This window comes from Oreochromis aureus, linkage group 19 (genome assembly GCF_013358895.1).
Source record: "Oreochromis aureus strain Israel breed Guangdong linkage group 19, ZZ_aureus, whole genome shotgun sequence".
NCBI lineage: Eukaryota > Metazoa > Chordata > Actinopteri > Cichliformes > Cichlidae > Oreochromis > Oreochromis aureus.
This window is the reverse complement of record NC_052960.1, coordinates 7,107,773-7,128,461: the sequence shown is the minus strand read 5'-3', so window position 1 is coordinate 7,128,461 and position 20,689 is coordinate 7,107,773. Positions and strand designations below refer to the sequence as shown.

The following is a 20,689-nucleotide window of genomic DNA, read 5'->3' as shown; positions in this document are numbered from 1 at the left end:
TCTGAGGCCACACAGATAAGATAGGAAGGAGCAGCTGATGTACAGTAGCTACAGTAGCTTCTCTCTTGTGTCTTTTTTATATTGCAAAGCTAACAGCAGCCAATATGTCAGCCCCAGCAATGTATTTCTCATGGTCAACTAGATAGCCATTCAGGTAACTCTAATAATTTAAGTATATATGGCTTATACCACTAATCTTGAGCGTATATATGGTTTCCTCCAACTTTAAGGAATAATCTAAGCATAAATGCAGTACTGTTGTGGCTTTTAGCAGTGTAACAGACCCTAATAATCATATGATTATGTAACTACAGTTTAAAACTGCTCAAGTAGTTCACTTGCACTTCCCAGCAGTTCAAAAAAACAAAGTGTTAAGGTAAGGTGATTTTTATTTTAGGAGGTTAACAGCTATTATTTATCATACAGCAAAATTTTTATGCAATAACACATCCGTGAAATAGGCTGGAGATGACATCATATACAACCATGTATCATAGTATGACTAGTTGCACTGTGCAGCAAGTGCAGATACTCAAGTATATATAGGAGTTATTTTTCAGCTGTAGCTGCATTTTTGCAGAACGTATATTTGCATCCGTTTGCCTAAAATGTGAAAAAACACATTCATCTTGCTTAAAATGCCAATAACAGCAGCAACATTGCCTGTGCCTGCTATTAGTCAGTGATTCAGGCATGCAGATGAGATGTCTCAGTGAGCTGTCTTGCCACAAATCTCTGCACGCTTGTCACGCTCATGCTCTCCCATTAGACCATGTTTTCTACATCTCTGCATCTGCATCGGTGCGTCCCAGCTTGATCTAACCTTCAGGTTAAGGCCGTTTGACACCAACGGTTATCAGATAGTATTATCATGGAGCTGCCATGTCCAGACCAGCACTGAGCACATACAAGGCCTGATAAGAGGCATCCATGGCAGTTGGTGGGTCGTGTTTTTTCTTGAGCCCCACCGGACCAGAGTGTTCTGTAGTTGTAAGCCAGGCGGAGGAGTCAGCCTGTGTAAACTGGATAAAGAGAAACTTTGTTGACCTATGTATTTGCTTTGGTCTTGAATTTTGTGTAATGATTAGACTCTGAGGCCAGTTCAGCAAGATAGTAAGAGCTTTAAATAGTGATAGTGGGTTTGCTGGTACAACAGCTGGTGCCATCTTGGAGGACTAATGCATCATGAGTGTAGAATTGCCTGGCAGGACTGTATGTGGCATTAAAACCAAATTAAAAGTAAAAATACCATTCATTTTTGGTTGTTATTTGTTCAACAAATTTTCCGAAGCCCCAATAGCAGATGGACTTAAAAAATAAGTATTTTGTAGTTTCAAATATTTTACAATTATAATTGTTTAAAGAATTCCTGTTACATTTTGATTGTTTTTGTACCACACTGTATTGTATTGGCCCTGGAAGGTTCTCATTCTTTAGCCTACATCTGAGCTATGATTTTATAGCAGTTGGTAATTTTTGCTTGCGTATTGCAAGCATTCATTTCCATTAGTATTCATTTCAACCCATGTTTCTAGCCACTAAATAGATATAGCTCCGACTCTAAAGTTCAACTCTATCCCTGCTAAATTCCTCGTTGTTCACTAGCTAGCAACTGTACAGCTGTGTGCGTCTGCTGCTTTGTTTGGCAACTGGCACTGATGGGTTTTTTGGAACTTTTATGCTCAATCAAAGCCGCTGACAGCAAGAAAACAATATTAAAAAAATACATAGTCTGTAATTATTCAGATTGAAACTACAACTAGTGTAACAGTCAGAAAATGGACCTGCTCACCCATGTGACCAGACATTTGACGGATAGTGCAAGTCCCGTCTTATAACACTCATGGCTATTTTCACTATTGCAAAAACTGTTAACTGATATAAAAATACTAAAAAAAGAGCTATTATATAAACTAAAGACTAATGTTTTAATCATTTATAATATTTGATATTTAATATTTAATCTAATATTTTTAGGCATCAAGCCATTAAGTGATGTAAAATTAGAAATACCAAGGGTGGATGGAGGAGCTAAGATAAGATAAGATAAGATAACCTTTATTAGTCCCACACGTGGGAAATTTGTTTTGTCACAGCAGGAAGTGGACAGTGCAAAAGTTATGAAGCAAAAATTAGAATAAAATAAAATAAGAATAAATACAGTACACAACTGTACAGAATAGAATAAAATAAAATACTATATACAATAGAATAAAATAGAATAAAATATACAATAAGATAAAAATAGAATACAAATGCTATATACAACTGAGTAAAAATACAACGATGCCAGGAGCTAGAAAGGATACGAAAGGGGAAGCCAACAGAAATAATTGGGGCCCTCCAGGCAGTGACCCCTGAACTGGTGGAGCGACTCCAGCAGGTTCCAGGAACGACATCCGAGATCTCTGTCAAGAAGAGTGCAGTCCTAGGAACAGCTAAGACACTGCAAACTCCCAGACCTCTGGCAGAAGAGGAAACAGCAATCAAAATACTGACCGTCTCATCTTCTCACAGTTTCTTCATTCTCTTGCTCTCCAGTATTTTTTGATGTTCTCCTCCTCTAAAACCAGCCCCAGATTCTCTATTCCACAGTTAAAGAATGACTCTCCATCCCTCACACCAAACTTTTAGGGACAAAGATTTCAGTGCTGTTGTCCTGACTCTCTGGAACAGGCTTCCCTCTGAGATCCACAGCACTCGATCTGTGGACATTTTCTAAAAAGTGGTTGAAATTACAGTTATTCAAGCTTTGGGGCTTTGACTTTTGTCATTATTATTATTATTATTGTTATTATTATTATCATTATTATTATCATTAATATTAGACAACACATTCTACCTCCTAAAACACAGCCGCCATGAACAGACTTGGATTGCCAACTGATAAAGAGGGCAGGACTTCCAGATATCTGCATGTGCAAAAACCTCTCTGAAAAACTTGTCCATAATTATACTGAGTTCATTTATCGAAATGTGCATTTTATAAAGATATAAAGCTTCTCCATCACCTAGTGACCCTGAATTGAATAAACAGCTAAGGGGATGGATGGATGGATATGTTTTATAAAACTACTTTAATTATGTGGTGCCTGTATGTAAAGTAATTAACCAAGAATAACCTCAGGAAAGGTTGTACTTTTCCATCTTAGGGGAACTATGAAGCTGCACCCAGCAATTATCTTTAATATGAGGTGATTTTTAATTCAGGTACCTGGAAGTAAAGAGAGGAAATAAAACCCAGCATAGATTGTAAAGTTCGCATACAGATGGTTAAATAATAAATTAGAAAAGATGCAGCATACTGGAGAGCAAAGACAAGTAATGTGCCTCATTTTAAACATAAGTTTTATGTTATATTTTAAGAAGTTGCAAATGATGAAGCAGAAAGTTTCAGAGCTGATGGGCACTGACTGAAAAAAGCCTGCTCACCTCTAGCTAAAAGAGACATCACTGTCCTCAAACACACCTAGACTTTTAGCTGCTGGGCTGAGATTTTATAGACAGGGACCCAAGTTGTTTTGCAGAGAGGATATGGACAGAGGGCAGAAAATAATTGTATCAGATTTATTTCCATTTTGCTGGAGGGAGCTGTGGGACATCTATTACTTGATTTCTGAAAGAGCAGACATAAGCTCCTGGAGGTTGCTTTAATCACTGTTTTCTCAGTGGGACATAGATATGGGTGCTGTATGCATAACAGAGATGATAAGAAAAAACTGTGCTTGCATATAATGTGTTCTAATACTTATAGGCCTGGGAAGGTGCTTTGAGCTGCATCACATGCTAATTTAAAATGAACCAACTACAGCATGTTAATGGTGTTAATAATAGATAATTGATTATCTTAATAAAAGCTGTGTATGGTGCTGTTCAGGGATACATCAAACATTAAAGATACAGTTTATTTTTCCAAACTTTTGCTAAAAGCAGTCATTTGAAATTCAATCAGTTGAAGAATGAAGAATGGCACTGGAAGAGGTCATAGAGGTCATTTTGCAAAGTAGTAATAGACTTTTTGTTTAGGTTGGAGGGCTCATTCTCATGATGGATTCAGTAGAACTGCACCTTATTAGCCATTTACATTCATGAACCATCTTACACAATGGTTGCCAGAAGGCATTTAATCCCCCAACAGCTTCCTTGTTTTACATATTAATTGTATAACTGTTTAGTTCTACAACTATCAGAATTAATTTTCAGCTAGATGACATCATTAATGGATATTTCTGAGTGTGTCTACTTACTGTCTGTCCTCTACTTGTTTTGCCAGCGTGGGTGCAGCCCTATGTGAGGTGATGTGAGCCAGTCAGATGAAGACATCAAATGCCATTGCTGGAACCGTGACACCCACTGAAGAGCTGGAGAGCAGGGCAAATGTTGATTTCCCTTCCTGACGGGCTGAGCAAACATGCAATAACAATGTGGAGTAGGTAATTATGATGGGAACTCATTCAGTAAATATCACTTTAGCTCCATCTCATTAACAGAGGAATAAACCACAATGTTGAACAACATTAATAGATTGTTTAACTCATCATTAACCTCCAGTGCTTAACTTGCCAGATTCCACATTGTTTTTGCGCTGGAAGGAGAACCAGCGTGTCGGTCTTTCAACACAGCAGCTTCAGCAACAAAAGGTACTGTCTGTACCTGGTTTTCTCAGCAGAGGAAAGCTGCCCACACATTTATTTTCAGATCTAGAAAACACCGGGTGCACTGGCAGTGTGTGTTTAACATCCCCTCTCTGTCATCGCCCACAAGAGATAAAAACTGTTAAACATTCAGGTGCTCATTTTAGTCTTTCAAGCTAGCTAAAAAGAACAGCTTTGTAACAGCACATTGCCTATTTGCTAAATATACTGCTGTGACATTTGTTTTCATGGCTTTTCTCATTACGTGTGGTAATACATGAACAGAATGCAAATCCATTTTGTCTACAGTATATTTATTTATATATCATTTCTAATATATTATGTAACTTTAATTTATAGTTACAGCACTGGAGTTCACTGTGTATACAATATGTTATTTAAAACAAGTTTCAGTGCATGCAGGTGTAATGTACTTACTGTACTCTTACTGTAAATCTATGTGCATGAAGCAATCACTTTGACGCTGGTGAAAATTATACATCAACCCATGCCTTCATCGGTTGTTGGGGAGGATAACACAAAATATGTAATTTTCTCTAACAAAATGTTGAAAACAGTTAAAATAAGAATTTCATAGGACAAATTAAAGTCAGTGATTTAAAAAATGTCTTGTTGATTAGAGGAGAATACCCAGACTGCTTTGAGCTGATAGAAAGGCAATTGTAACTGAAATAACCACTCATTATATCTAAGGTATGGAGAAGAGCGTCTCTCAATACACAGCATTTTGAACCTTGAAACCAACAGAAGACCTCAACAGATGCCACTCCAGTCACCTAAGAACAGAAAACTGAGGTTAACGGCCACAAGGACTCACCAACGCTGAGTCCATGTGAGTCAAAAATACTCCGATAGGCTGTATTGTTCATTTTATATTACCATGCGGTGTAGCTCGGAGTATTGCTGCTGACCATAGTGTACCCCTCTTCTGATCGCTGTTTCCAAGCAGGCTAATGTCCCATCTCCCAAAGCTCAGATCATTTCAAACTGGTTTCTTTGACATGAAGATGGGTTTGCTGTTCTCAGATTGTCACCAAATCTTAACCAGTAGAGCAGCATTGGGGCTTCTGAACACTGTTTCCAGCGCCTTGTTGAATCTATGCCATGAAGACTTAAGGCACTTCTGAAGGCATAAGAGGGACTGACTCAGTACTAGCGAGGTGTAGCTAACAAAGCTAACAAAGTGGCCAGTGAGTGTATACGATGTTGACAAACTCATGCTCTATGCCTGGCTTCTTCACAGAACAGTTGTTTTTGTCCCTACATTTGCCACTAACCATTGTTAATTTTGCAGGTGACGCAACAATAACTGGGCTTATGTCCAACAATGATGAGTCAGCCTACAGAGTGGAGGTACAGAACATGAAGAGCTGGTGCTTGGAGAACAACATGTTCTTTATTAAAACAAATGCCAAGTGGCTTATATTAACTGTAGAATGTCAGAGAAGGCCTTTTCGTCAGAACAGACAGTGTAAAGAGAATGTCTAACACATCTCAGAGGGCCTCACGCAGTCTACCAACACTGTTTCAGTCAAGAGAGAACAGCAGCTTTTCTTGAGGTAGCTGAAGAAACCATGTCTGGCACAATTCAGCACTGTAGAGAGCATCCTAACAAGTGGGCCACACAGCACCTGATAGGAAAGCTTTTTACACTCTTGTCCTGCAAAAGGAAAACAGTTGGGTTCAGCTCAGTTAGTTCATCTGCGTCTCGCACTGCAGCAGAAAGGCTACTGGCATAAGTGTAAAACCTTCTTTGCATGCACCTCCAGACTGACAATAGTTTTTTCCCGGGGCAGTGACTGCTCTGAATCAGTCCACAGACTACCACACATAAACTGACCTACTACTCCCGTAACTACTGGGGACAGCTTACTTCAAAGACACATGTTTACTGCAGTATGACAGTAGTTCTACGGTATGAATTCTCAACTCCTGTCTCAATATCTATAACACAGTGACAAACACTGTTATCATTATACCACAGTGTACAGGATCTAACACATTTCCCACATGTGGGACTAATAAAGGTTATCTTATCTTATCTTATCTTATTTTATAATGTTTACTTATTTTTTTTATTATTACCAAATACTATTTCATAACTAAATCTGATTTATATTTTATCTTGCTAGTTATTTTATAACAATTACTTGGTAAGTGGCAAACTTAATTTTGCTAAACGTGTGCAAGATTATTGAACTCTGTGTAACAAAGCTATACTAGTCCTTTCTATCTTTATGTTCATTTGTATATGGAAATCCCTGAAACATGATTCCACACACCAAATCATTTGTGCCCTAAGCAAATTTGCAATGCCTGTTGTTTCATTGTAAAACTCAGAATCTAAGATAGAGAGTGAGAGAGACATGAGTTTGAATTATGCTGCTGAACTGTAACTAATATGCCAGCTGAGTGGAAACAAACAAAATATTTCTCCCATTGTTAACTGTATTTCTACATGCACTTTAAAATCTGCTCCATGACTGTAACTATGGTGAGTCAACTAAAAATAACTTTATCAGGAACAGACCCTTTGGAACAAATGTTTTAGTAGTTTGGATGTTTATATGAGTCTCATTATGGTTTATAATAAAGGCAAAAAAAAAGCAAGCCAAAGGCAAACACTACTCAGCAACCTTTCAACTATTTCTTATTAATCCAATTGTATTATGTATGAATGTGTTATGCAGATATTGTGATGGTCTGCTTTGTAACTCCCCTTTCTAATAAGTTGCTATTACAATGTCCAAGTGGGCGACCAGTGATGACATGCTGTGATCAAAAATGTCTTCTGATTGCTGTGTTTAGGATGAAAACTGTTTCCATTTTGCTAAAAGCTGAGGGCATGAATGATATTGTGCTGCCCAGGAGGGGAGAGAAGCTCTAGTTCTCCAGTTATATGCCTTTCACAGCAGGTTTGGCAATCGCCTCTTCCTCTCAGAATAACAATCACTCTTTGTACTTTCTTATTCCAAGGCAGCAGACACACCTTCATTCCCTGGGCAAGAAACTTGTAATTGAAACAAATAACACTAAATGCCACCTCTTACACTGGTATATGTATTAAATAAAGGTGACTCGTCTTGCTGGGAGTTGTAAAATGGTTTATTTTGATTGCTGAAAGCCTGGAAAAACATTTTAAAGAAAGTGTTGCACTTTTACTTTGACCTGTAATTTCAGGTTCTTGCATCAGTAGATATAGGCCCACTGCCCCAGTAAGTAACTTCCCTCCTTCTTCTGTATTCATAAGCCATGAAACACAATGTATACTCCTTTCAGTCAACTTATGGATTCTGGACTTATGGACTTATGGACTGGTCTAGATATTGTTTGTTCTCTTGTGAGTTTTCTTAAGTTGTGTTCTTACACAATGACAGCATTTGTTATTTTTCCATAACTAATAATTATGCTTCTAATGGATGCTGTTTAGCCACAGTTCCATGATTTACATTTATACTGTTCAAAAGCTACAAGGAAATTAATAAACTTCATTTTATATCCCTGACATGAACTTAAATGGTAAATTTACTGTGTTTAAAGAAAATTTAAACACATTATTGAATGCAAAATGGTGTTTATTATGTAAATTCTGATTTCTTTTAGAATCTAAAAAAGGATTCTTCTGACCGAAAAGTAACTACTGACTGAGCGTTCACTGTTTCTTAGCCAGATTCACCCAAGACGGCAAAAACATTCAACACAGAGTATGGTCACAGAGTTCCTGATAGTAGTTTTATAGAAAGTGGGTGCCTTGGTTGCATGAGGAGATGTCATTTATTTTGTATGTTGACTTCAAAAGCTGTCTTTAAAGAAAGAAAAATCAGAGTGGAATTATTACTAATAATTCACACAGACATTAGGACAGTTACACTCCCACCACTTGTTTTATATCATCCTCCTTCAGCATTATTTTTTGGCAATAAGCAAAAAGACAAGGTCACATGAGGTCGTTTTATGATAATGCTTCACTGTAAAAGCCAGAGAACACACAATAGTATACATCAAATCAACAGCAGTATTAAACTATACCATATTTTCACTGAACCCTATTGTCTTATGGGATATTAATTTCTTTGTGTTATTAGGCATCATTTATACACGAAGCTGGTGGATACATTGCTACATTATTTGAAATAAATCTTACATAAAAGAGTAACACAGCATGAATCTAAAAGCACTGTGTCTCACTTTCTGAGGGATTACTGAAAGATTCATTGGAGTAGGACAATGAAGACTAAGAGGATATAAACAACACCATTATGAATAAATCAACTATTCTTATGTCACTGTTTGCTTATCAACATGAATTTTGTTTTATTTAGTCTATATCCTTTGGTATAATCTGCAAGTTTGTATTCAAGTCCCTTCAGAGAGGAGGGAATGACTTGGATGTGGCAGATTTATCATAGTCCTCTGTGTTCTCTGTATACTTTCTCTACTGGAAAATTTTGCTTCATTGTATTGTCTAACACATTAGAGCCTTCACTGATAACTCATAATCTAAGCAAAACAAACAAAAGGGAGATTATGCTTCCATCTGTGTCTTTGAATCATAACCAGTTTCTACTTGATTGCACAGGAAGTGCAGCCTGATGGGAGACAGATTGTGAGGCAAGATGCTCCTCTGGTGGAGAACAGATGTCATTGCAGGCGTGACTTTATGTAGCCTGTCCTTGATAGCAAGTGAGAGGACAGAGAGCTACAAATCCACCAATCAGATTACTGCAGCTCGTTAAAGAGAACATTTCCTTTAGTAAAGTTAAAGAAAATGATTATTGAACAGACATATGCAGTGGCTCTCTGTATTGTTTAAACATAACTTTAATTTGGATATTTTACATCAGTTATAAGGTTGCTCTATTATATTGAGATCTGGTGACTGTGGAGGCCTTTTGAGTACAGTGAGCTCATTGTCATGTTGAAGAAAACAGCTTGAGATGATCTGAGCTTTGTGACATGTGATATCCTGCTAGAAACATCCATCACTGTGGTAATGATGATGCTCAGTTGGTACTAAGGATATAATATAATATAATATAATAAAAACATCTCAACCTCAATTTCCTCTTCTAAGCTGACAGTCACTCTGCTGTTGTGGCTCATCTGCTTCAAGGTTCGATGTATTGTGCATTCAGAGATGCTCTTCCACATACCTTGATTGCAGTGAGTGGTTATTTGAACTATTGCCTCCTCTACTTTAATTTACAAGGCATTTCTCCCGCTCACTGAACTCAAAGCAAAATCTGTTTTCTTGGGTATATACTGACATATATACATATACATTACATACATATACAGTGTGTAACTTTTATAGCATCTCTACTTACATTTTAGCAATTTTATGCTGTGCTGTACAAGTCAAGCTTGTTTACTGTTTATAGTACTGCAAAGCAACACTGAAGATAACAAAGCCTAAATAAGAAAACATTTAACAAAGACAGATTTCTGAAAGAAGTCACAGTTTCACTTGAGGTTAGTTTTTAGAAAATCTTGATATTTTCTTAACCAGATTCATAAGCTCATTACCTGGATTACTTTTCCTTGCTGCTCTTTACTCATGTTTATTTCAGTCCAGTTAGATTTAGCTTATGTGATTGTCAAGGCTGGATGAAGCACACAAATACGAAAAGGACAATATTTTCCTTAAAGATCATTAAAAGATCATCTCTACAGGATGCTTAAATGCTAAGTGTAAAATAGAAATGAAAGAGAAAACAACAAAAAACCTTCTTCTGACTCATGGATAGCAATTAGATTAAAAAGAAATAACTGTAAAAATAAATGTCTTTACATTTATTTTTCTTGTGGTTCCCATCTGTGTTTTTTCCCACCAACATTAAAATAGACTGTTTGTTTCCAGATGAGCTATGATTACATAAGTATACAAAAAGTATTCTTTCCCCATTCTCTTTTCTTTTATCCTTACATCAAAGCTTTACTTAATTATCAGTTAAGAAAACAGAGGATTTTCTTTCAGTAAAGGTATAGGTTCTATTTCAAGTCAGGATTATGTAAAAAGAGAAAAACGTGTAGGGGAAAAAGGGACATTTTTAATAGCTAATTTGGCATTTTTAGTTTTCTAAAGTGTAAACATACATAGAAGAAAAACTAAGTATACATTGTAGTTACAATGTAACTCACTGTATATAGTTATTATAGTTATTATAGTTATAGTTGTATATAGGGAAGAAATACTCAGCATTTGATTTATCTTTTTCTCATTATTTTGAGAACTTGATTTAAAATTCTGTAATAATAAAAATATGAAACTGGAATCTTGAAATCTCCTGATAATTAGACAGTAATTCATAACTATAAGAAAAGATTTGTAACTTATTGGTCTTTTCTGAATACAGTGAGGATTATGTAATAGACGCCTGTAAGACACTGTAATGTTAGGTCCAACCATTTCTCTTATTCTTAGTTGCATTCCCATTAAGTTCACCAGGTCGCAACTTCTACTTTTCCATTAATTACAGGACATTAATTTCAAATTACACATAAACATAATATTGCCCCTTAAAGATAAAATGCTGGCATCACCACTGTGAGCATAATAGCATAATGATGTTAGCAAGAAATACAGTATCCTAAGTCATTTTCAGGGATAATGAAACACCTGAATACAGCATTATGACAGTTGTTATTGATAATACATGCAAAGTTGGGATGGAATTATTTTTATTACAAAACAATAAAAAAAAAAAGACAGAATACTACATTTAAAAAAAAAATATGAACATACTTTTTATTTATGAATTTTGACGCCAAAATGGACTTAAGGTAAATTTGTGAATACTTTGTGATTAAATACCAAAAATGTAGTCATTAGTTAGCTGAACAATCTATAAAAAAAGAGGAAGACTAAATTGTGATGTAAACATGAAGCTCAGGAGCATGTTTTTTTTTTTAAGTTTGTTTTTTCAGATACAGTGCAGACATGAATGCAGTGAAAAACACCAATGAAAGAATTACAACAAATAAAACCTGAAATACATACAATTATAAACACTGTGGAGGTGTGTTACAGCAGAAGAGTGGATAGAATTAGCTCTTCCTCTCTTCCAAGTGGAATAAACAGCATCGACTTAAATCCTCAGTAAGGCCTGCTAATCCATAATCCTACTGGCCCTGCATTGGCCCCTTTAGTCCTTGTGCAAGGCACGTCCAACAACACACAGGTCTGGGTGTGATGCAGAGCGTGTTGTCGTTCTGAGGTCTGATTGGCTACCCCATGAGTCATCATCTCTGGTTGGTTCGTAGTTTAGCCTATAAGAAAGAACAGAGAATGTTGTCATTAGCAATTAGGTAACTGGGCCAGGTGAGTCTGAGTCACTTGGTGCAATACTGACTAGTGAAGTAATAGAGATTAATTGTTTTATATAAATCTAACGTAATACAGTAATAACAGCAGGGGAAAGTCAGTGGGAGGTTGGAGAGTAGCATTAAGTACAGAGAGTTATTTGTTGCATAATGTATCATGAGAATGAGCTTCCGTTTGAGAGACACCTACAATGTAACCATTTTTTATATTTAATATAATTACTCTTTAAGTGATAATGTGGCCTAAGAGTGGCATCACTTCATATCAGAAAATCTCTATGAACTGAAAAATAAGTCTACCAAAAAAGACAAAAACTCTCTTTCTCATTATATATATTGCTGCTTAATTTTCTTCGTAGCAGTTTCTATCATAATCGCCAAAATCTGCAAAGCTTGTGAATTTTTGGTCATGTGTAACTTTTCCTGATGGTTATAGAATTAGACAGACTAACCATCATTTAACTTGAATAAAAAGTCTTCCCTTTACATGCATTGGGTAAAAGGATTTAGGCCAGGATTTAGAAAAGTGCGTGTCCTCCAAAATCATTCAAAATAGGGAACATTGTTTCAAGGTGTGGGACAGGAGGACAAAGAAAAGAAATCCTGTGCAGTTCCATTTAAAAAGGGAAATCTTGTCACCCTGCTGTTATTATATTGCAGTACTAAAATGATATTGAAAAATCTTTTAATTGCTTCCCAAGTGGACCCCTGTCACTTAATTGTTACGTATGTTATTAATACTGTTTTTTTCCCCCAAAGCATAACCAGGTAGGTGTTTTTAAAATAAAATAGGGCAGCTCCTAACAAAGAGAGCAGAACTGATTTTTTTCATAACATTTGTCCAGAATTGCTCTCAGAACCTTATATAAATTTAAGGTAAAAAAAACAAACAAACAAAACAAAGTCATGATTAATCATTTAAGATAACCAGAAATGTGGTAAAATCTCACCCCTGTGAACATATTGCTGGTTCACTCCCACAAGTCTCAGCCACTGAGATGCGTTGTGATCGTTGTGGCAGACTTAGACTCTGCCTCCGGTCTGAATGGCTACGTCTGATAAAGTGTCGTGGCCCATGGACAGATGCAGGAGTCCTCCCACGTGTCTCAAAAGTACGTAAGAGGAATGAAACTTTGGTTGAGGTCCATGCTTGCGGGGGCTTGGTTACTGAACAAGGCTGGGCTTCAAACATGGATGGAGAAACGGGACAGAAGACTGAACGTGCATTACTAATTGTCCTGGCACTTGATGAGTCTTCACTGCTATTTTCCCTTGACCATCTTTGTACTTTTGGCGAAGCTGGGGGAGATGGTGCTTTGAAAGGGTATGAAGCGACTGAGTTTGAGCTCGAAATGTTCTGCTTTGAAATGGGTGGGCTGGGGAGTCTCCTCTGAATAGCAGGTGGTGTATGAAGTGTTCTGTTAAGAGAGGGGCTAGATGAAGAGGGTGGAGTAGGCTGATTTTTGAAATTGTGGGGACTGGGAAGTCTTCGATGTAAGCTGCTTGGAGTAGAAGGTGTGGAAGGCAACATTCGCCCTCTAGACACAGGTGGGGTGGCAGGTGTTTGGCTAGTCTCTACCGAAGCAGGCACAGAAGATGCTGCGGTGTTGGATCCAGGCACTGAAATGTTACCACCATCTTGTATGTCTCTCAATTCTGTTTGAGTGGCAGACGGTCCTACATAACTTGATGACAATTTCTCTGACTGAGAGTCTGAAGAGGGTTTTAGTTGTATGCTCTTTCTGAGTTGCTGATATAAAGAATCCTTTTTGATTTCCAAATCTGCCCGTTGTTGAATGTCTGGTTGATTGACCTTAGACAGAGGAAATGTGTCTTGTTGTTCCACTCTAACAGGGGAAATGTGTTTGGAAGTTTGTGGCAAGCCTCCTTTGCTTGGCAGTACAGTCACTGACTGAACTGAGGCCTTCAAGCGTTGTGATATTACACCCCTTTTCAACAAAGGTGATCTTCCTACTTTTGTTGCACCATCTGCTGCTACCCTAGCTGATGTACTCTGAGCGCTTTCAAAGGAATTGTCCAGTAATACTTCCATTGCTGGTGGAGGAAGACTATCCAGATCTAAATCTGTTTTCTCACATGTTGTAGATTCAGACCTACAGCTAGTTATGCCAGCAGTCAGCACGGCTTCTACATTTCCTAAACCGGGTAACACTGGAACACCACATTTTCGCACACCTTTGAGAGGCCCCAGGACTTTAGGACCTTCTAGTTCTTCTATTCCTTGACTGAATGTATCAATCAGTTTTTTGACTGAATTCCTACCTCTGTGAAGGCCAGAAGATGGCTGGGGTGATAAAGGCGGGCTAGGAGGTGGAGTTGCTTTTATAAGACCCTTGGGTATATTCTTGTCTTTTTGTTTATCATCATCAACTTCACTGGTTACCTCCTGTTTTTTACTATTGGACTTTGTAAGACTTGCCTTGTCTTTAGGTGGTTGGGGGTTGTTTTTCTTTTCTAATGAGGGCTGTCTCCGATTTATTGCTGGAGATTGTGCTGGTGAGTTTCCTTGGTTTCGTTTTAAAGGATCAGTTCTTGTTTTTCTTTCTTCTTTGCTTTTATTTATGCTCTGCAATCTCCGGTTTAAATCTTTCTGGGTCCTTTCTAGTTCAAGAAGAGTAGGATCTTCCCCTTTGCTCCGTAGGGAATCTGCTGACCGGGAACGCTGACCCCTGTTCACTGGGGTCTTTTTCACTTGTGCCTTTCGTACAAGTGCTGCTGTTTGAGGCCTCCTTGGAGATCGTACCTCATCATCTGTCCACTCCTGTGTGCTAGATTTTGTGCTCTCTGATGCCTTTGTTTTAGAACTAGGGTTTTGTGACGATACAAACTGTATCCTACCACTTATTGCATTTTTCATTTTCATAGTCATTTCCACATTTTGAGGATTTTCTATCCTCTTTGGGGGTAAACGTCGAGGTTGTTGTAGCTCACAGTCTACAGGAGAACAATTTGATTGTTTTTGAATTGCTTCTTGGATATCTCCTATATCTCTGTCCACCTCATCATAATCATTGACATCCTCTTCCCCGTACTCTGTGGAGACAGATCCTAGCAATGAGTCTCTTTGGTCATTAGCCATTATGGTACATGTAGAACCTAGTGAGTTGAGTGAGGTTAGGGACACACTGGGACTTATTTGACCCCGAAGCCTTCTCCTTGACACTCTTCGCACAGGACTGACAGGAGTAGCTCTATTTGTCCCGGTAGACTCACAACTCTCTCGTCTTTGGCGTCTCTCAGATCCAGCAAAGGATTCATTCTCAGCCCCAATTCCACTGTCCTCACTAAAGAGAGCTGAATCCTCTGGCCCAGGCTTGTGCAGAGAGGCCATTTCAATGCGGGATAAGAGTTGCATTAACCTACTCTCTGTTGCACGTTTGACTTTAAGTTTCTCCTCTAAAAGCTCTGAAACTGAGGCAAAATACTCAGCTGCCTCTTCTAAAGCACAGTCCCCAATTCTTCCAACAGTCTGGCTCACATTTCTCATTCTCTGTGTGGTGTACTGAAGCAGCTGCTGCAACAAATCCGGTGGGGGTTCGATATTAGGAGAGCCAGACTTCAGAGGGGAAGAGGATGAGAGATTTTTCATTTGGCTTGGCCAAGCAAGATGTTCACCATTTTCTTTTAAAATTTTTTCTCCCTCCTCCACCATGTCTTCTAGTCCCTGAATTATTTCCTCGTAACGTAGAGCCATGAAGGCAACCATAGGCTGAACAGAAACCTGAGTTTCAGCTGCTTGTTCTAAGAGTCCAAGCAAAACATCATATTTGTTTATGCTAGGATTCAAAAAGGCATATGCAGCTTGGTGAGCTTTTACCAAGGGTTCTGGAAAGTCCACTTTCTGCTCTTCAGATAGTTTGTCTTTGTCTTTCTTTTTAAGAACTTTTGCACCTTTGGCATTTTTCTTTGGTTTCCTGTTAAGCCTTTTGTCTGCCACATCCTGTTTGTCATTGTTTTTCTCTTTCCTCAGTGATACTGCGCTTTTTTCTGTTGCTTGATTCCCCAGCTTATCTATGTTAACTGCTTCCATATTCACTTGCTCGGTATCAAGCCTCTTTTTCTGTGGTGTCATGTGTGACTCTTTCTGAAGTACCTGGGTTTGTCCACCTGTCTTCTTTTCCTTTGTATCTCCATTTGTAGCGCCAGATGAATCATGATTTTCACCATCTTCAAACTGTGGATCTCTGGAGTTGTCTTGAGGTGCAGGGGGTAACATTCTCCCCTTCCTCATGGCACCCAGAGTGCCAAAATTGTTACCTTTGGATGGTGAGCAGCCCATTTCTGCTGTACAGGGTGATTTTTTCTCTCTTCTCCCTGGATGACACTAATACAGACAGTGCAGTAAATTGTGTAAAAAATAGCAAAGATTCTTAGCCACCAGCTGTCATTTTCAGATGGCTGATGTCGTTGACTCGTTGAGTAAGATCCCTTTCCGCAACTAGACTGCCAAAACAAAACGTGGATAAATCCATTTTACAAATTGCTTCCAACTGTCACAGACAGACAAAATAAATCCACAGTTTGGTGGCCATGTTTAATAAAATTTCCTTGGAGCATGTTCGAAATAAACATCCCTCTGCACCTTATGAAGGACAAGCAGCTGAAAGGATTAGTGAGTCTTTCAGTGAACTCCTCAGCCTGCACATATGTCACGTTAAGTCATATAAAACTCACCTACTTCTAAGAACTTAAGCTCATTTGGGTAATGAAGGCTGGCTTCAGGTGGGTTTTTTATAGCCTGCAAAACAATACATCCTAATTTAGCCAATAGAAAAAAAACAGAAAAAAACAGAAAGAAAAACAGAGCATTTTGTTTTCATCTGAATTAGAAAATGTGCCACACTGATTCTATTTTATCTACATTTGACAACATTAAATCAAATATAGTTGCATATTACACATCTTCCCCCCCCCCCTTACTTAAATAATCAAATGAAATGAGAACAAACCACCAAAACTAACTACTAGACTAAATAAATAAAGTAGGAGTAAATAAAGTTTATGATTTACTCCTTTGTGATTTTGCCTCCTAACAATTAACTTGCAAAAGTTTCCCTTATATAAGATCAGTTATCCCCAACGTAAAATAACCGTTTGTTACAGCACCTTGAATGTAACTCAAACACAATAAACAACCACAAAACACAGAAAAAAAATAGCATAAATAAGTAGATTGGTAGCCTTTGTTGTCTAGTTCAACAAAATAAAATGAAATATAACAAAACAAATATCTCATTAAGAGAAAAAGTCATTAGAAACTGAAATGTGACTTTTACAGTCTAAGTGTTTGGTGTGTTTTAATAGTGTTCTTCATATTTACATTGTTCGGCATGTTAATAATAACTCCACACAGAGATCGCCATAAGCAAAGAAAAAGTGGCGCCACTACGTGCTCGTCCTCGCGCGCAGGTGCACCGCTGGGTGATTGGCACAGATCTCGAAGCGCGCTCCAGAAACTGTCAGAGCTGCCAACTACTATCTCGTCCGGTCAGCGTCCTGAAGCGACTGCTTTATACTCACTTTCAACTTTTAAAACGTGTTACTGGTTAGTATGACAGTTAAGCTTCTCATAAGAACAACACTTATTTAATCTTTTAGCGTCTCTTTGTGCCGCTAAAAACAGTCGTCACTTAAATTGGGTGATTTTTTTTTTCTTGATTTTTTTAGTCAGTTTTCTAGCTAGCTGAAAGCTTATGTTGCTGAAGAGCTGCGGGCTTTCTCTTTCTTTTACTGCCTATTTTTAATGACGTACAGATAACCTGCCTAACTTTAAACAAGTGTGTTATTCGGAAAAATATTATTAAATAATGTCCCCATTTTGTTAGGGAAATTAAGCATACGTGTCATTCTAGTTTTGCTTTAGCCACGCTCATCAAAGTCCGTATTGATAGAGACACCATAGCAGACCCCTCCCCAAGGCCCTTAATTTTTAAATTGCCTCTCGAAAAATGTCTGAAAAGAGAGAAACATTTAGCTGTTTAAATGTTTTTTGAGCGCTAATGATGGTAAGAAGCTCGAATTTGGCACACTTTAGTGGACCCCTTTGACCCTCCCCCAAAAAACTCTGACAGACTAAAGTGATGATGCTCACTGCTCATACTTTTTCCCTCATTTCCAGCCATAACACACCAGAGGCCTCCTTTCTGCGGATGATTCAAGCTGAAGCATGATGAAAACTCCTCCCTCTGTTACCCTTCGGGTCAAACGCAAAAATGTTCGCCAAATCAGAAGAAACCTCAGCCTGAGCAGACACAGTGGTCAAAACACCCAGGGTGTGGTGTGGAGTATCCAGTCAAACCAGGGCGACCTGTATTTTACCAAAGTGCCTCAGTCAACTGTTGTCCAGCGGCAGGAAATGGCAGCATATTTCCGTCTTTTTGGTAGATAAATATTCTAACAAGAAAGTAGGATGCGCTCAAGAAAATGTGAAATTTGGTTTAAATTCTCATATATTAATATCTTTGTCTACAGAGGATGACCTGATAAAAGACTTTCTAAGGTTGGATGGTTGCTATAAATTGACAGACAAGGTAAAGTTATTACTTTGATGAAAGCTACAAAACTTTCTTATGCTTTATATTAAAGTGACACCATCTTTTCCCTCTATTTCATCAGTACCTCCTAGCCATGACCTTTGTGTACTTCAAAAGGGCCTGCTTCACTATTACTGAATACACCAGAAAGAATTTTTTCATTGCACTGTAAGTTCAGAGAAAAGCCTGAAAATCCTGCTCCTGTATTATATTCTGTCATGAAAAGGAAACCTTGTTTGCTTCTGCTTTTATATGTGATATTTCTTGGCAAACCTACAGCCCTGAACTCTGCTCTCGCTCTCCTCCTGTAGGTATCTTGCCAACACCATGGAGGAGGATGAGGAGGAGAGCAAGTATGAAATTTTTCCGTGGGCATTGGGCAAGAACTGGAAAAAACGGTTTCCCCGCTTCCTTGAGCAGCGAGACAAGCTGTGGGCTCGCATCGAGTACAGAGCTGCTGTCAGCAGGCGCTGCTGTGAAGAGGTACACACAAGTATAATTGCCTGAGGAGACTGATAAATGGTGCTTCTCTGGGAATTTTTAAGGGTCTTGTTTTTGCTGTGCAGTGCCATTTTTATTGCTTGGGTTTAATGCCAGACATTCCATCTCTAGTGTCTGTGGGTGTGTTTTGCAGTGACATGATTTATTTATTTTGTTTGTTTTTTTTTGTTTGAGCTGTATTTATTTCTTCGACCTCTGTCTTCTAGGTGATGGCCATTGTGTCCTCTCATTTCGTGTGGCAGCGGCAGCGTTCCGATCACCATGGCGGTGCCCAGCGGCAGTATAATGATGGCGACCGTGTCCGTTTTCCCCGTGGGCCCTATGCCTCACCTGTGTCCTGTTCCCTCTGTAAGCGTGACACCAGAATAGGCCACAGCTCCTCCCTCCAGAGGCTCAGCTGTGCAAATCCCAAAGGAGGTACCAAGTACATATAACTATTGCTGGTATCTCTGTTCACTGTGTGGTTTATAGTGTAAAGAGCTGCTCAGTATAGGATGCCCAGTTAAGTTTAAAACCTACGTTCAGGAAGCCCTGCAATCCAAACTGCAGAAATAATTTCCTCTTCAACAAAAACACATAATGTTAGTATTTTTTGCACTTGAACCTTTTGTCCCATTAAGTGGATTAGTGGGAGCATTCACTCACTCATCCAAATAACTGAATTCAGATGTTCCAGTCACTTCTATTGCTACAGGTGTATAAAATCAATAGCCCCAGACATGCAGACTGCTTCTATAAATATTTGTGAAAGAATGGGTCACTCTCAGGAGCTCGGTGAAGTAGTACTTTGATAGGATGCCCCCTGTGCAACAAGTCCAGCTGTGAAGCTTCCTCACTACTAAATATTATATAGTCAACTGTTAGTGGTTTTATAACAAAGTGGAAATGACTGGGAACGACAGCAACTCAGCCACAATATAAGGAACACAGGACACTTATTTACAGTGCTCGTATGTATACTGATAAAGCTCTGCAGTTAAGATTTAAACTCATACCTAACTACAGGTTTCCATCTTTTTTCTTAGGGAATGATTCTTCCTGCAAGTCCACATCGAACACCTTCATGGACTGGATTAATGAGTAGAGCATCAGCGACTTCCTGTTTAAATCAACCAAGCAGTTAATGCTTCCTTTACTGGATTTAATATCACTTTACTCTGAAGTAAAAGTCTGAATCCACAGTTTGTCAGTCGCCTCTAAAGTTAACAAGGTACTCAAAACATATTTTAAGTACAAGTGACAACGATGAGCTTATGTCATTTAAAACAAGCAAGTTGGCTGTTTGTGGACACAAAACCCCAAAAGATTGTTAGTGTGAAACCTAGATTTGCTTAAAATGTTGTTGGTATTTATTTATTTATTCATGTAAGTTATTTAACTTATTTGTGGACTCTGTCACATACTATTTTTCACAGATGTAAATGAGTTAAGCATTGGATGCTGTCAGTTACACAGAGGGGTCTGGCTGGGTTTGTTTGTGTTGTGTTGCCAGTGTGCTGTTTGATGATCAAAGACTTTTGAATTTTCAGAGTCTTCATTGCAACCTGCTTCAGTACACTAAACTGTTGTGTTGCTTTTTACTCAAGCACAGATTCTATATATTCACTATGCACCAGAGCCATTTTCACTAAGAAGGCAAATTTTGCATTAAAGGAC

The 20,689-nt window shown here is 38.3% G+C and overlaps 3 protein-coding genes and 1 long non-coding RNA gene across 5 annotated transcripts in view; 2 read left to right on the top strand and 2 right to left on the bottom strand.

The window, feature by feature from the left end:
- Positions 1-5,450, top strand: part of LOC120434743 — a 117,868-nt gene extending 112,418 nt beyond the window's left edge. Inside the window, exons 4-5 of the long non-coding RNA XR_005609317.1 lie at positions 4,274-4,433; positions 4,567-5,450. This is a non-coding gene — a long non-coding RNA (uncharacterized LOC120434743). The remainder of the gene's footprint in view (positions 1-4,273; positions 4,434-4,566) is intronic.
- Positions 5,451-11,551: 6,101 nt separating this feature from the next.
- Positions 11,552-13,958, bottom strand: LOC120434722 (photoreceptor cilium actin regulator-like). The gene is made up of 2 exons (XM_039603026.1): positions 12,929-13,958; positions 11,552-11,924 (listed from the first exon to the last, which is right to left on the bottom strand). The coding sequence occupies exons 1-2, from the start codon at positions 13,507-13,509 to the stop codon at positions 11,801-11,803; spliced, it is 705 nt and encodes a 234-aa protein (XP_039458960.1). The 5' UTR covers positions 13,510-13,958; the 3' UTR covers positions 11,552-11,800.
- On the bottom strand, positions 13,704-16,278 carry LOC120434958 (photoreceptor cilium actin regulator-like). The gene is made up of 2 exons (XM_039603641.1): positions 13,992-16,278; positions 13,704-13,825 (listed from the first exon to the last, which is right to left on the bottom strand). Exons 1-2 carry the CDS (start codon positions 16,276-16,278, stop codon positions 13,704-13,706), a joined length of 2,409 nt encoding a protein of 802 aa, XP_039459575.1.
- A 1,119-nt stretch (positions 16,279-17,397) lies between these two features.
- On the top strand, positions 17,398-20,685 carry spdya (speedy/RINGO cell cycle regulator family member A). 2 transcript variants are annotated; one of them, XM_039603278.1, is made up of 7 exons: positions 17,398-17,544; positions 18,118-18,379; positions 18,471-18,529; positions 18,615-18,700; positions 18,844-19,015; positions 19,240-19,381; positions 20,059-20,685. In XM_039603278.1, the coding sequence occupies exons 2-7, from the start codon at positions 18,166-18,168 to the stop codon at positions 20,115-20,117; spliced, it is 732 nt and encodes a 243-aa protein (XP_039459212.1). In that variant the 5' UTR covers positions 17,398-17,544; positions 18,118-18,165; the 3' UTR covers positions 20,118-20,685. The 2 variants fall into 2 exon arrangements, with proteins under 2 accessions (XP_039459212.1, XP_031613139.1); XM_031757279.2 differs by having other exon boundaries at positions 19,240-19,450.
- The last annotated feature ends 4 nt before the right edge of the window (positions 20,686-20,689 follow it).